Source organism: Taudactylus pleione, unplaced genomic scaffold, assembly GCF_031769625.1.
Source record: "Taudactylus pleione unplaced genomic scaffold, aTauple2 ptg000162l, whole genome shotgun sequence".
NCBI classification, from domain to species: domain Eukaryota; kingdom Metazoa; phylum Chordata; class Amphibia; order Anura; family Myobatrachidae; genus Taudactylus; species Taudactylus pleione.
In genome coordinates, this window is record NW_028284564.1 from 488,675 (window position 1) to 505,107 (window position 16,433).

Here is a 16,433-nt window from a genome sequence, read left to right on the forward strand (position 1 = left end):
CAAAATCCTAACCATCTCTATATTTCTTCTTTTTTATATAACCAACGATCTTTATACAGAATCCACCACCCCATGGGGATATATTTACTCCAAACATCTTGCCTAGATAATGGTGCCATTACAATTAATATCCATACATCCTAAATTCGGGTTGGCCATATCCCTCTAAATCCATAAATATTATATTCAATGTATCATATGTCAAAAAATGGAACATATTCCCCCTATACATAAATCTACATTTCTTACAATATACAAAGGATTATATAAACCATATAACTGTGATTAAGTCCAATTTAGGATTTCATTCATGGTGTGTTAGAGATTCTACCAAAGAACCTTTATATAGATATATACTCCTAATTACTTGGGTTAATGGAACCCCCCATATTACTATGGTGGTCTCTACAATCCTATATACTTGACTAATCCTAGTACATATTCTGGGAAGGGAATAATCTTGTAATTAAAATTAAAAAAGGAAAAAAGGAATCCAATTAACCTCTCTATACCCCAAACGATAACCTACTAGGTCACAAACGTTATTATACATGGTTTAGCTCTATTGTGTCATTTAGACCTAGCGGGAATAAGGTCTTAAGCCAAAAGATCCAATAAGCTTCCTTCCTACATAATCTATTATATCTATCACCCCCTGGGAGTTTTGGTCACCTGTTCAATGGCCTTAATCTTGATATTCCCAATCTGATCTGCTTCACACATTGAAATATGCCTATATAGTGTATTGTTCCTGATTTTCTTTAGTATATTCCGTTGATGCTCCATATATCTTGCATGCAGGGACCTGATCGTCCGGCCCACATACTGCATTCCACATTCTAATAGATATATAACAAATGTGGATCTGCAGTTTATGAAGCTATTTATCAGGATCTTCTCTGAAGATACAAAAGACTGGAACTTTATACTTTTTTTTTATCTGTATGTTTACAGGTGTTACATTCCCTTACTCCTCACTTGTAGAATCCTTTAGGTCTTTGTGGTAACAAAGAGATATTTCCTTCTTCTCTCCTTATTGATTTTTCTCTCTTGAAGAGGCTAGGAGCTAATTTTAGCTTTAAGTTATCAGATTTTCTAAATATTACGTTACTACTCAGTCCTGGTACTTTATTTAATAATCCATCTAATTTCAACAGAGGAAATTTATTTTTTATGATCTTTTTTATCTCATATGCATTCGCATTATATTGGGTCGTAAATAGCATAGTTCTTCCATTTGTCTGCCCCTTCTTTTTCTTATTTCCAACTTGATTCTCCCTCAATAAATTAGTCCTATCAATGCCATTCACTTCTCTTAAAGTTTGATCCAACAAAGATACCGGATAGCCTTGATCTACAAAAGATTTATATAAATACTCTGCTTGTCTTGAAAAAGCTTATGGCGTAGAGCAATTTCTTTTTAGCCTCAAAAATTGACCCTTCGGTATATTATTTTTCCAATTTTTATGATGATTACTCTTAGTTTAAATATTTATTCTGATCGACCTCTTTAATGAAAGTTTCAGTTATAATCTGGTTGTCCTTGATGGTGATAGCGATATCCAAAAAATGAATAGATGACTGGTGTATTGTGCTAGTGAGTTTAATTCCAAAAAAAATTGTGATTCATTTGATCTAAAAAATCGTGTATAGACATATCTCCATCTAATATAAACAAAAAGGTCATCGATGTACCTACCATACAGGACCAGACCCGCCCTGAGACCTCGTCCCCACACTTGTTGGTCCTCAAACCTACCCATGAACAGGTTAGCGCAGCTCGGGGAGAATCTCGTCCCCATGGCAGTACCCCTAGTCTGAAGAAAAAAATGTGAATCAAACGTAAAATAATTGTGATTAAAAATAAATTTGATTGCTTGTAAAATAAACCTTCTCAAATCATCAGAAAGTGATTCATCTAATAATAAGTAGTGTTCCACAGCTCTAATACCTAAATCGTGTTCTATATTCGAATATAATGATTCAACATCACATGTGGTAAGGTGATAACTCTGTTTCCATTTAATATCCCCAATAAGTCTCAAAAATTGTGTAGTGTCTTTAATATGAGATTTCAAACTTTTAACATATTTTTGTAAATGACTATCCACGAATAATGAAAGATTATTTGTCATGGATCCCACACCCGAGATTATGGGTCTCCCCGGTGGGGTAGTGAGGGATTTATGCAACTTTGGCAAACAATAAAAAGTGGGCATAACTGGGTGAATGGTGTTCAAAAACAGAAAAGTTTCTCTGGATATCACATCAACCAGCAAAGCATTTTCCAGCATAGTTCTCATTTCACTTTGGAATCGTAATGTAGGATTACCATCTAGCTTTTTATAGAACACCTTATTCTCCAGCTGTCTATATGCCTCAATGGAGTAGTCCATAGTATTCAGAATTACGACCCCCCCCCCCCCCTTATCGGCTTGTTTAATAATTATGTTGGAATCATTACATAATTTTTTCAATGCCAATTTTTACTTTGGCATTTAAATAACTTTTCAGGGTTTTCTTATTTGTTTTCTCACACATAACTCTGAACTGCTCCATTGTGGCCTCGTAGAAACTCTCTACATATGGACCCCTATATTGAAGGGGGTAGAAATTTGATTTTAATTTGTATTTATTTTTAGTTTCTTCCCCTTTTACATCATATAGATATTTTATTTGCCTCTGATGTTTCTGAGGCTAAAGACTCTAGTATATCAACAATCTCCTCGTCATTTTATCTAGGAGGATAGGGGACCCTATCTCTCCCTTTTTGTTAAGTGTTTTTAGAGCAAAATAACGTTTTCTACTTAGTGTCCTTACATATCTATTTAGATCAATAAATAGGTCGAACAGATTTGATTTTGACATAGGTGCAAAATTTAGACCTCTTTCCCGAAGCTTTTTCTCTTCCTCAGTCAATACTTTTGAAGACAGATTAAATATTCCTTTTATATTTGATTTAGGCGTACACTTTTTTTTTTATTTTCTTCTCTTACCTCTCTTTCCCCTGATTCTTGGTCTCTTTGTCTTTTTGTTGGCCAACTTGATTTTGTTTGGTTTCCGTTTGGACGATTTAGATGTCTGTGGCTCTCCCCCAAAAAATCCTTCTCTCTTGGTGACTCCCTATAGTGGGTAGATGACTATCTTCTTCCCCTTTTCACATTATCTGTTTGTCTCCATCTAGGTGTATATGAATCATATTGTGTTGTATCATATTGATTCAAAATCTCATATTTATTCTCTACTAGAGGTCCTATATCATTATGGTGATCCCTCCTTTGAGCAAAACCACCTCCTCTCCTATTTCGTGATTGATAATCCGTATATGGAGAGTTATATTTAATCTGTCTTTTGGGTCGGTACTCCTTTTGTACACCTAAAGGGTAAAAGCCTGAATGTAATCTTTTTCTTACTCTATTAAACGAGTGTATTTCTCCTCTTTCATAATCTGTTTGATCCCTAGTGAATTTTCCATTCTTCCTTGACATTAAGGATCTTTCAAACTCTTCCACCTTTTTAGTCACTTTAGTGTCTCTATCTTGAAAGTCTGGTTCACTTCCAAAGCTTTTCAAGAGACCTTGTACTTGTACTTTTTTTTTCATCTAATAATTATTTTTTGAATATTTTAATATTGTGGATCCACATTAATATTACAAGGTTTTTATTTCTATTATATGTGCTAATTTTTATATGTTATTGTGACATTATAATTAATTATGTGCCCCTTTTTTATGTGATTAAAATATGGACTAAGCAGCGCTATCTCATTAAAAGGGTTTATTTCTTTCTAAAATATTGTTGTGATTTTAAATATAAGACTTTGTGTTAATATAAGTGTATACTTTATAATACTGAAAGGTGCAATCAGGAAAGAAATAAGATTCTAAGTTTGGGGTCAAATATTCTAAAGAGTCATATAGAGTATCGGTTAGAGAACCTTCTTGATGATTTGAGGTCATGGGTTCGATCCTAGGGGAGAACCAAATAAATGAAAGTTTAATAAAATTGTATTAAATTGTACTATTCTTAAGTGATTTATATATTTATATATATGGAGATTTGTTACTCTTTGATTTTATAAGTGTTCTACACTCAATCTTTATATGTAAATGTATAAACATGGTTATCATAGAAATTGTTTTATTTTATTATATACATATTTATTTTTAAAGTGTAGAGACATTTAATTGTATCAAATTAACTATTTTTTGTAAGCTGGAGATCAAATCAGGTGTTAATTTTTACACACCTAGATATACTAATCTAATTTAAGAGACTGACCAACTGACAATCACCATGTGGCTTAAAAAAGACGACTGAGGGAGACATGGATTACTCTTTGAAAAAGCCCCCATAGTGGAAGGAGGGGCAATATGCGTCAGTGATCCCCAGTTTTTTGGACTTTTCTTCATCCAGCCGAGCACCACCAAGCACTTATTGATTCACCCTGTTACGGAGCACTTTGGTATACTTATTATCTGGATGACCATGTACGCTTATGTATGCTGATGGGAGAGATTCGCGGCAATCACCAACTCTGGACTAGCGACGGGGCTCATATGTAAGTCAGCATTCAGGCTGTGTTGCTACATCTCTTGAGAGACCAGTAACCCCACGTCAGCTGTGCCGCCTCTGCCCTAAGCAGCGTACAGAACACTTGCACTTGTGGTCTCCCAAGAAAACCTTTAACGCCACCTGTAATTTCAGCAGGACTGACATTGTGTCCTATAAGGAGAACTTGACACTACTGTGCGGCTCCGTCAGTGATATATACGGACTCAGAATTTAGTCCGGCAGCCCTGTATTGATACGAGGATATATCACCCATTGATTGTATAAGCAAGTATTCCTTTCTCCAATCGATTTCTCAGTGCTATTGAGATATATGCAAACAGTTGTATTCAATTAACCTCAAAGAGGAATTTACGTATTGGTGAAACCAGACTATACAAGCCAATCAAAATATGCTATTTTAGTTATACTGTACATGCATGATATAGGTTTTATAATCGAGAGGTTATTTGTATATAAGTAATGATTAGCTATTTGGTTAAATATATGCAATTTAGATGTTTAAATGTATTTTATGAATAAAACTATACATTTACCCATATAAGATTGAGTCTAGTTTTAACTATTCTGCCATTTCGGATTATTGGGAAACAAGAGCAGAGTCTATTTTTCTGTTTTTTTGTTAACAACATAATTCCATATGTGCTCTTTCATAGTTTTGATGTCTGCAGTATTAATCTACTATGTTGAAAATAATTTAAATAAACAAAAACCATTGAATGAGAAGGTGTGTCCAAACTTTTGACTGATACTGTATATGTGTGTGTGTGTGTGTGTTTATATATATATATAATATATATATATATATATATATTTTTTTTTTATTAGTATTATGTTGTTAATGCTCAGCTCTTTCCATTAGAGGCACAGATAGTGACTGTTAGTACGTTCCAATCAGGAAATACTTTGGTTGTTTATTTAATGCTGAGTCGTATTGTGAAAACAAATGGCATGTTTTTAATAATATCAAGGGTATGCAGTCGGGAAACCGGCTGCCTTAATACCGACAGCCGGCTTCCCGGTTGCTTTATCCCGGCGTGGGATAAATGAACGGCGTCTATATCTAGACGCATGCCATTTACCCGACGCCGGGAGACCGGCGCCCGGCATCCCGATCGAAGGGATGCCGGGCACCGCGAGCGGACAGCCACGTGGGGAGGAGGATTAGGTTTAGCGCACCCGGGGGGGACTTAGGGTTAGACACCCCCCCCCCGGGAGGGTTAGGGTTAGGCTAGGGGAAGGGGGGCTTAGGGTTAGGCACCCCCGGGGGGAGGTTAGGGTTAGGCACCCCCCGGGTGACTTAGGTTTAGGCAGCGGGGAAGGGGGGTCTTAGGGTTAGGCACCCCTAAGGAGGGTTAGGTTCATTTATACTTACTTTAGGGACGATCGGGATTTCCAGCGCTGTCGGACTTCCACTGCCGGGCTATGCTGATCTGTCGGGCTGCCGCTGCCGGGAATCGAACTGCTGGCCGTGCGGCAGCCGGGATTCCGTACCGATTCCATATCAAGGCCTCAATATTTCATTTTTACCTGTATTTAATTTAGCTCTCTGAATCTTACATGACAAAGACCCCAATTTCCTGTAACAAAAACAATCTGTCTTATTTTTCTATCCAACTACCCCTTTCCTAAAGAACATCTGCATGGACAAAGTAAAGCAGCTCTCTTGTGTGAAGAAAGATTTCTGAAGTTTATTCACCACCTTGCTGAACTAAAATATTTAACAGTAATTCTTCTCCACTGAGCACTCTTCTGTTCCTGCTTTGATGTTTTTAATTGTTACCATGACAAAGTTAAATTACTCTGTGGAGACATACATTTTCATTTTAACTTCCCAGATGCTGCTTAATTCAACTACTGTTCAGTGCATAAGCCTTCAGCTGCAACTTTCAGTATTAACAATACAAAAGAAAAAATACTTGAGTGGTAAACAGGAGTGAGATGCCCATCAAAGAATAGTAGTAAACGTAGCTTATCATTTCTAAGTGTACCGGTTTCCTTGCGCATAATACTGTAGGTGGCCAGTATTTATGAGACTTTTTGAAAACGCAGTCTTTTCAATTCACTAGGAGCAAGTGACAACCCTGAAGCATGAGGAGCAAAGTGTACTTACTCCATTGTTTTTAGGACCTTCAACTGTGTTCAATCTAGTATTTTGTGTGGTTTAGTTTAGTATATATGTGTGTCTGTGTATGTATGCATATATATTTACATATATATAATGCAAGCGTACCTCCGGCACTCTGTAAGCACAGGGCTGAATGCCCACATTGCTCCAGTGCCCTCCTTGGTGGGGTCAGTACCCCTGGTTCATATATTCCACAAGTATAGGTGGCACTGAGATGCTTGTAATACAAGAACCCTCACCAGAGGGATTTATTTAGTACAACAAGTGAGTCAACGTTTCGGGGCTGACACCACCTCAGGTGAAGGGGTGTCAGCCCCGAAACGTTGACTCACTTGTTGCACTAAATAAATCCCTCTGGTGAGGGCTCTTGTACTACAAGCCTCTGAGTGCCGCCTATACTTGTGGCATATATATATATAATATATATATACATAGTCTGGTGCATAAATATTGGGACATTGACAGAATTTTCATATTTTGGCCTCTATTCACCACCACAATGGCTTTGAAATGAAACAAACAAGGTGTGCTTTAACTGCAGACTTTCAGATTTAATTTGAGGGTAATTACATCCAAATCAGGTGAATGGTGTAGGAATTACAACGATTTCTATATGTGCCTCCCACTTTTTAAGGGGCCAAAAGTAATGGGACAAACTAAACAATCCTAAATCTAACTTTCACTTTTTAATACTTTGTTGCAAATAATTTGCAGGCAGTTACAGCCTGAAGTCTGGAACGCATAGACATCACTAGACGCTGGGTTTCATTCCTGGTGATGCTTTGCCAGGCCTCTACTGCAAATGTCTTCAGTTCCTGCTTGTTCTTGGGGCATTTTCCCTTCAGTTTTGTCTTCATCAAGTGAAATGCATGCTCAATCGGATTCAGGTCAGGGGATTGACTTGGCCATTGCATAACATTCCACTTTTTAGCCTTAAAAAACTCTGTTTGCTTTTGCAGTATGCTTCGGGTATAATATTGCCTGAAACACTTCAGAATTCATTCTGCTGCTTTTGTCAGCAGTCACATCATCAATAAATACAAGGGAACCAGTTCCATTGGCAGCCATACATGCCCACCCCATGACACTACCACCACCATGCTTCACTGATGAGGTGGTATGTTTTGGATTATGAGCAGTTCCTTTCCTTCTCCATACTCTTCTCTTCCCATCACTCTGGTACAAGTTGATCTTTGTTTCATCTGTCCATAGGATGTTAGAAGTAAAAAATAAAAATGGTGTGTTGCGCTTGTATTTCCGCAGCTCAATAAATGGTGGTCAGATTAAAAATATGGGTATATGAGCGCTGGTATGGATTAGAATTGGTGGACCGCACAAATAAAAATATATGAATGTAATGAATAATCAGTAATCAATAATAAAACAAAACAAACAAAAAAAACAAAAAACAAAAAAAAAATTACTGATTATTCATTACATTCATATATTTTTATTTGTGCGGTCCACCAATTCTAATCCATACCAGCGCTCATATACCCATATTTTTAATCTGTCCATAGGATGTTGTTCCAGAACTGTAATGGCTTTTTTAGATGTTGTTTGGCAAACTCTAATCTGGTCTTCCTGTTTTTGTGGCTCAGCAATGGTTTACATCTTGTGGTGAACCCTCTATATTCACTCTTGTGAAGTCTTCTCTTGATTGTTGACTTTGATCCTCCAATGATGGCCTATAGACGTGGTAGGAATTTAAAACAACTATTGATGCACTCAAAAAGAGCTCCTGCTCCAGATGATCGTACCTGGCTTATGATGCAAAAGCCTGGATGTATCAAGTGTACGGGGTGTACTACCTGCCGGTCTTTGATTCCGGGTGCCAGCTTCCCGCACCCACAGAATGGAAATCCAATTCGAATACGGTATAAATTACACTGCCAGATGGATCATGTGGTGTATCTATTGACATGTCCATGTGGATTGTCCTACGTGGGGATGACCATGTGTAAATTTCGGGAAAGAATGGCAAATCACCGCACATCAATACGCCAGGCCTTATCAAGTGGTAAGACGGATAAACCGGTTGCTCAACATTTTTTATCATTTGGACATCAGCTCACCTCCTTAAGATGCCGTATCATTGATTGGGTGCCGCCCCCTAAACGTGGTGGCGATCGTGCCCTCATGCTGAAAAAACCTCAAGCAAGATGGATCTTCCGCCTCGGGACTATATCACCTAACGGCCTCAATGAGGGCAATCCACTAAACATCTTTTTACGTTAGCATGATATGCCTTAAACATTGGCAATATCTTTGACAGTGGTGTTATAGCTCTATACTTGTATTTATTTTTTATTTAATTATTTTTTGCTCAAATACACTCTCATATATACAATTATATAAGAATATGTTTGTTTGTTACTTGTTTTTGTTTATATTTAATTGGTTTTGGTTATAGAATGTGTTTTTTAATTTTGTGGTTAGGTTATTTGCTAATATATAATTAGTTTATAAAAATGTGATATCGATTAGGGGATTTATAATAAATTCTCTCTGACATGGTTTACTGGGTGCTCCAGGTGATCAGTGGAATTGTGCTTCTATTTTGGAGCAGTTTGGTACTTTTGCTCCTAACTATGGATCATCTATAGTATATGATTGGACACTTTCCGTGATCCGGCTATTTTCTTTATGTGTTACTATTTGGTCACTATGGTGACCATATACACATTGTTAAATCCGGGTTGCCATGGTTATGGCCGCCGGGTGGATGTAGATGAGGGTAGCGCGCTGCGGAGGATGAAATCCCTCCGAACTGTGCTGTCGTTTGGCAGCTGCTGATGACATGTGCGTTTCACTTCACCGGAAGCACTGCTGCGTTCTCCCCGCTGGTCCGGACATGCGGCTCACACACCGGAAGGAGAGGTGTGTTTGTGTCTTGCTGCACGTGTGGGCGCCATGGGGTAGGTGCTACATGATGTACATTGATGGTTGTTTCATGTTGATGCTGTGTTGGCGCTCTTTTTCTGATTACCTGGGGTATTTAGTGAGCTGGTGGGGGGATGTTCAGTATACACGGGATCTGCAGGGATTGATTGATTTTCCTGATGTGCATGATGTACGGTTGTGCCTCTTGAAAATGGTTCTGATGGGACCGAAACGTCAAGACCACATTGTTTTATCCGTCTGCTCAATATGTGAGGAATAAACTTTTTGTTACTTTATGTGCTAATCTGGTGAGTGCCCCTTATTTTTTATATATATATATATATATATATATATAAAATATGTGTGTGTGTGCTCCAAGCATTGATTAGGCAAGATTGGGTGACCATCAGTCCGAATGTGGCCCAGAAGTTGATTGTCAGCATGCCAGGGAGAATTGCAGAGGTCTTGAAAACGAAGGGTCAACACTGCAAATATTGGCTGTCTGCATAAACTTAAAGTAATTGTCAGTAAAAGCCTTCTTTTCCCCCCTTTTTTTTTTTTTTTTTTTAACTACTTTGTTTAGTTTGTTATATACTTATACTCCATTTGATGTGTATATGTCGATTTATATCAACAGACTAAATTAATGTCTGTATTTCTTTATTACTGCTAAATCTCAATAAAAACAGAATACAGAAAAAAAAAAAAAAGCCTTTGACACTTATGAAATGCTTGTAATTTTACTTCAGAATACCATGGTAACATCTGACAAAAGATCTAAAAACACTGAAGCAGCAAACTTTGTGAAAACCAATACATGTCATTCTCAAAACTTTTGGCCATGGCTGTATAAGTGTTTACCTATTTGTTCCTAAATAATGCATTTAAAATATTTAATAGTAAAATAGGTAAAAATAAAAAATGTTACCACCAGAAGAAAGACTCCTTTTGCATGAAATAGCAATATAAAATGTCTTCCCAGTGGAACTGACACTTAACTCCTATATATCTGTGAGTGATCATTAAGTGACTCCCTTAATTATTTTTACTGGATGTACATTTGCATTATATTTTATTATAAACACTCATATGATTTAGGTTTTAATTATTTTATAGAATTTTAAGAGACCGCTCGTTTGCGAGAATAAGTGACATAGACTGGGGTAAGTGATTCTTTTTTTTCTGGTGTGACTGAAATGTATTACACTTTTCATACTAAAATAAAAATTTAATAAATGATGGCAAACAAATGTAGATTGTAATTTTTCTTGCAATATATAATCTGGACAGCACCATGTAATAATGATTACACCATTCACAAACAGGTTTTACAGCACTATCCCATAATTTCAATTGTACGCTATGTTCTTTTTTTCTTTGCTTATGATTTCAGTTTGCTTGGAAGGGTGTATATATTTATGTATGGGGGTAAACGATTGCACTTGTCCTGCAGCTGCCAAGTAGTAGTACACTAGTTCAGGGCCTTCAACCCCTGGTGATGGAATTTAACCTTCCCCTAGTGCCTAAACTTTACTCCCCCCCCACCCCCCCCAACCACGCTACTTACCTTCGAGATGCCAGCGGTTCGATGGCTGGCGCCGGGATTCTGACAGGTGTCGGGATTCCGGCACCGGTGTTATAAGCGCCGTGATATTGAACGTATACTGCCCATGACTCTGTCACTTGTTGTCCATTCATGGACCACTTTTGATAGCTATTAATCACTGCATACCGGGAACGCCCCACAAGACCTGTCGTCTAGCACGATTTGTCCCTTGTAACAGTCGCTCAGATTCTTACACTTGTCTATTTTTTCTGCTTCCAACACATCAAATTCAAGAATGTTCTTATAAAATAGCTTTTTATTTGCAGTGTTCTATAATTTACTTGTGTTTTGCACTGTATTAGACATTTGAAGCATTTATCTTGATCATCAATACAGTATGGCTAAAATACACACTATAATATATGACGTGTATTCTCCCCAATGCATCAAATAGCTTTTGTCTACCATGGGTATCACATTTTGAGACTTCTCTATATACATAATAGACTCAGCAGTTCCTCAATGCTGATCTGTCTTGCAGGTCAACTCCAAAGCTGTCATACATCCCCCTCTTCACCTCCTCAACTTGACTAATAACTGTTCATGCGATGGGGTTACCTTTGGCACTACTTACCTGTGTGTGATACTGTACTTTTTGTTGTGGCTTTGGTCTTCTGATAGTTCTCAGATGTATACCAATAAAATATATAAGGGAACCTGGTGTGCACTGTGTTTTTTTTTTTTTAGGATACATCACAGTTGTAGGATTTCTGCTCACACTTTGTAGTTTATAGATTGGGCAGTCTCCCACCTTTGCCTGTCTGTGGTTGCTCAGTACCAAAGATGCGGGTGGGTTCTAGCTTTTGGTTTCTGGGAAAATCAGGAGCGAATTAGATAAAATCAAAATAGTGTATACCAGTATTGATGATGGGTTAGTGGACTTAGTCAGCAGATATCTTACTCACCTGCTGTATGTGATTATTGTGCGTTGGACATTCATTTAAAATCTAGATGTCCATTAATTTTGTGGAACATTACATTTGTTGTAATTCAATGACTATCCGCAAGGAATCCCTCTTAGCAGGTGCAAAGCAATATTGCTCAATAGGTTACCTTATAGAAGTGCTAGATGTAGTCTTTCATTGCCTGGATTTTTTTTTTTCCTCTTTCCTCCTCTTTCTTAAATTCCCTGCAACCTCCATCTTCTGTCATTTTCCACCATCCATCTGCCCCTTCCCTAACTATCTCTTTTCCGTCTCTCTCTCTCACCCCCCTCTCTGTTTGTTTCTTTCCCCCTCCCTCTGACAAGCTTTGCACTTTTTCTCAATTTAATTTCTCTTTTTCTTTCTCTGCTGCTACTGTCTCTATATATCCGCTCTGCTTCTCTTCCTGTCCTCTGTTGTTTCACCTCTCAATCTCCTGCCTCTCCTTGTTCCATCCTCCTGCCACCCTTTCTCTCCTGCCCCTCTGTCTTTCATTCTTCTCTCCCCATCTTTTTTACTTCCAAACATTACCTCCTATTCAGCAGACTGGACTGTCCTCATACAGTTGCAGTATTCGGTTAGGTACACACTGCTGGTAACCTTTCACAATGCATGTTAGAAATTGTGTTCTTTCCATCAGCTCTCTCTGATGGTCAGTGGACTGCATGCGTGGTCAGGGTTTAGCTGTTGCTATTGTCAGCTAAAGGAAATGTGTCTGTGAGCAGAGCAGTATACAGACACGGGGTATAGATAACAGGAAATGGGAACATGTGTGCCTGTGTGAGTACCCTGTATGACATACCCGGCCTATCTGCAATATGCAGGCTTTTTTTTTTCTTCATTGAAATAAAGTTGTGGGAGGGTGAACACTACCTATACTTCAGATAGAGAGATATACTGTATATATAACCTTCACCAGATATGGTCACCCTCTGTGTGAGTGGGGGTGTACCTTATAAAGTGGAATACATCACTTTTAAATCTGCCTGAACAACCAAGAGAGACCTCAGGTTCTAATTCCTGGACACGACTCGATGCACACTGCATTGACAATGGCATCTAACTCCAGCTTAGTGATGTCCCCTCTGAAGATTGAGATTCTCTCATTCAGATCCTTGTTCTTTGGGAACTTGACCTCTTCAGGTTGCTTGGCATGGGTCTTTTTTGCAGTATCTTTCCATGTTGGAATCTCCTTAAGTTTGATAAAAATCTTTTACAGCGTAATGCTCCCTCCTCTGCTTGCTGTTGATGCCTTTTAGATAATTAGTCATCCATGACATAGCAATGTATGTCACATCCTGGGAAGAAAACACATTGTTCAGGGGATATTTATATATATATATATATATATATATATATATATTTCTCCCAGACATTTTCATGGCACGTGCATAATTGCGATCTCCTTTACCATTCCTGCCCGACAGGTCTCAGGCTACTTCCCCCACTGGCTCTCAGTCAAAAGTGCCCATTATGCAGTGCCCCCTGTATTTGTGCCCTTTATAGAGTGCCCCCTGTAGTTTTGCTTTGCCCTTATGCAGTGCCCCTATGCAATGCCTCCAGGCAGTGCCCCCCAGGCTTAAATAGTGACCTTTATGCAGTGCCCCCAGACTGGTCCCAACCCCAGCCCAGAACTTACCTAGTCAGGTTCTGCATGTGCGGGGATGAGGGATGTGCCGGGACTGAACGAGTGAACGTTCAGTCTAGGCACATCACTAGCTATACAAACAACAGTACGATTGCAATGTCGCAATCGTGTTCTCGTTTGTGTATCACTAAGTGGATACCCCCCATAAGGCAGTTTAATAAGTACACAATGTGGAGGAGGTTGTGTTGCAGTTTCTTTTGCTTATTTATACTTTGATAGAAAAGGTTTTATAGTTATATATATATATATTTGTGTGTGAGTAGCCATAGTTTATATATGGGTTGTAGTCAGCATCCCGACAGTCTAAATGCTGGCACCGGAATCCCAACAGCGTCGGGATCCCAATGTTCTCAGTTGTGGCGTACCTGCGCTCACCAATTATGAGGGTGTAGCTACTAAGCTGCAGTACCTGAAAGGTTAACCCATCCTTTTTGAGATAGTAATCGACCAGTGGGAGGTTTTGCACTTTTTGTAACTTCTGTAGCGTGTTAGTATTGATAGAGATCTATCTATCTATCTATCTATCTATCTATCTATCTATCTATCTATCTATCTATCTGTGTATGTATGTTTATGTGTGTATAAAAAAAAAAAAAATATATATATATATATATAATGTATAAATATTATATACTTATTATATATTATAAAAGTCCAATGAGATGAATATATATACAGTATATCTAAAAGTCTTTTTTTCAGATTACATGGTAAAAAAGAAAAGATACGGTTTAGTATTAGCACCTAGGGGTAGAATCCATATATTAGCATACTATGTAGATACAAAAAAAAAATGTTGGAGAAGAAAATATTTTTAAACTCTAATTGTTTATAGATCATAATAGGAGAATTTAAAAGAAATCTATAAATCCTTGGAGTGCGGGAGTACTGTCGATTAACTGAAATAGTCTCCTCAGCTCTTATTATATTTTAAGAGCTGAGACTTTTTTTTATTCTTTTTAACTACGGTACTACCGCACTCCAATTTTACAGTGCAGGGATTTATAGATTTCTTTTGAATTCTCCTGTTCTGATCTCTGGAATATCCAATATATGGAGTCTACCCTCTAGGTGCTAATATTAACCATGTATTCATCTTGTGGAAGTTGTTTCTATAAGATGCTTAATATTTGCGGATAACCTATTGAATAAAATTACCTTGTACTCTACCTGCTAAGAGGGATTCATTGCAGATATTCACTGATGATCATAACGTTTCACACAACTGAGTGACACAGGATTTTGAATGGCCAATGCACAGTAATTACATGTGATGGTTAGATTTACGTTGACTTAAGTCAACCAAACCACCTCCAATACTGGTGTACTCTACATCTATTTTATCTAATCCATTCCTGAGTTACTCAGAGACCAGAAGCTAGAACCCTCCCACATCTTTGTTGCTGAGCAACAACCAGCAGGATGGTGAGAGATTGCCCAATGCTATGTTTCACCTGCAAAAATATGAGAAGATATCCTAGAACTCACCTGTGATGTATCCTGAAAAAACGCAGTGCACACGATGTATGGTTTTTTACAGTATCTTCTTTTTGTTACACATCTGAGAACCGTTAGAAGACCAAAGACCCCACACAAACGTACTGACTCACGGGTTAAGAAGTGCCGAAAGCAATTACATAAACTTTTCTATAGGGACCCTGTTGAAAGGTTCCTGGTTTCTTGGCATCATATCTTTGACCCTTCACAATCTATCCCCTTGGAACAAGCCACCACATCTACACTTAATAACAATTCACACTTTATGACGAGGGACGCTAAATGTGATTAGTAATTTGTTTGCATCTATTTCTTATTATTTTCCTGTCTGCATTGTTTGCAGCATATCACTATGTTCCTATCATGTGCTGTTTAACTGTATTGTACGTTACTGTTACTTGTTTCTTATTGTAATGTGTGATTCCTCCTCCTCTTCCAGTCCTTTTTTTTTCTCATTCTGATACTCCCTCCTCCTTCCTGTATAAAGTTTTAAAAAATATTGAATAGAATTATCTCTTTAATTAAAAATGTTCTTTTCCTGCAGATATTATTCATAGAGTTCATTTAAGAGGATCATTCCTGGTTACCCGTGCAGCATGGAATCACATGAAGAATCAAAAGTTTGGAAGGTACAAATTAAATTTTTATAGGTTTTCATTTGTCATTCAGTACATTGGTCTCTTTTTTAATTCCTTAGCAGATGCATGTTGATTGAGATATTTTATTTAAATAAAAAAAGAAAAAGATGTGCCCTACTATACATGCAGTGTATTGTAATGAGATTATATATATATATATATATATATATATATATATATGCTAAGAATGAATGTAGCACTCCAGGGACTTTGAAGAAAATAACCACAGCACACAGCTGTTATGCCAACGTTTCAGATGCTTTACTACATCTTTTTTCAAGGATCCTAGTAAAGCATCTGAAACGTTGGCATAACAGCTGTGTGCTGTGGTTATTTTCTTCAAAGTCCCTGGAGTGCTACCTTCATTCTTTGAGTGTAAAAGGGGTCAAGTTTGGGCCACCAGATTTTGCACCTGGGCAATATAACCGTGTTGTATAAGAGGAGTGCCGGCCATTTGTGGTGTGTGTACAGAGCCGTAACTGGACATTTTGGTGCCCTGTGCCAGAAAGTGCTTTGGAGCCCCTCCCCCTCGTAAACA

At 37.8% G+C, this 16,433-nt stretch overlaps 1 protein-coding gene across 1 annotated transcript in view; it reads left to right on the forward strand.

Annotated features, from left to right (window-relative positions):
* The window catches only part of HSD17B4 (hydroxysteroid 17-beta dehydrogenase 4), a 305,815-nt gene that overhangs the window by 96,713 nt on the left and 192,669 nt on the right, over positions 1-16,433 (forward strand). The window contains exons 6-7 of the mRNA XM_088475153.1: positions 10,700-10,746; positions 15,802-15,886. Coding sequence (XP_088331279.1) covers positions 10,700-10,746; positions 15,802-15,886 — 132 coding nt within the window. The remainder of the gene's footprint in view (positions 1-10,699; positions 10,747-15,801; positions 15,887-16,433) is intronic.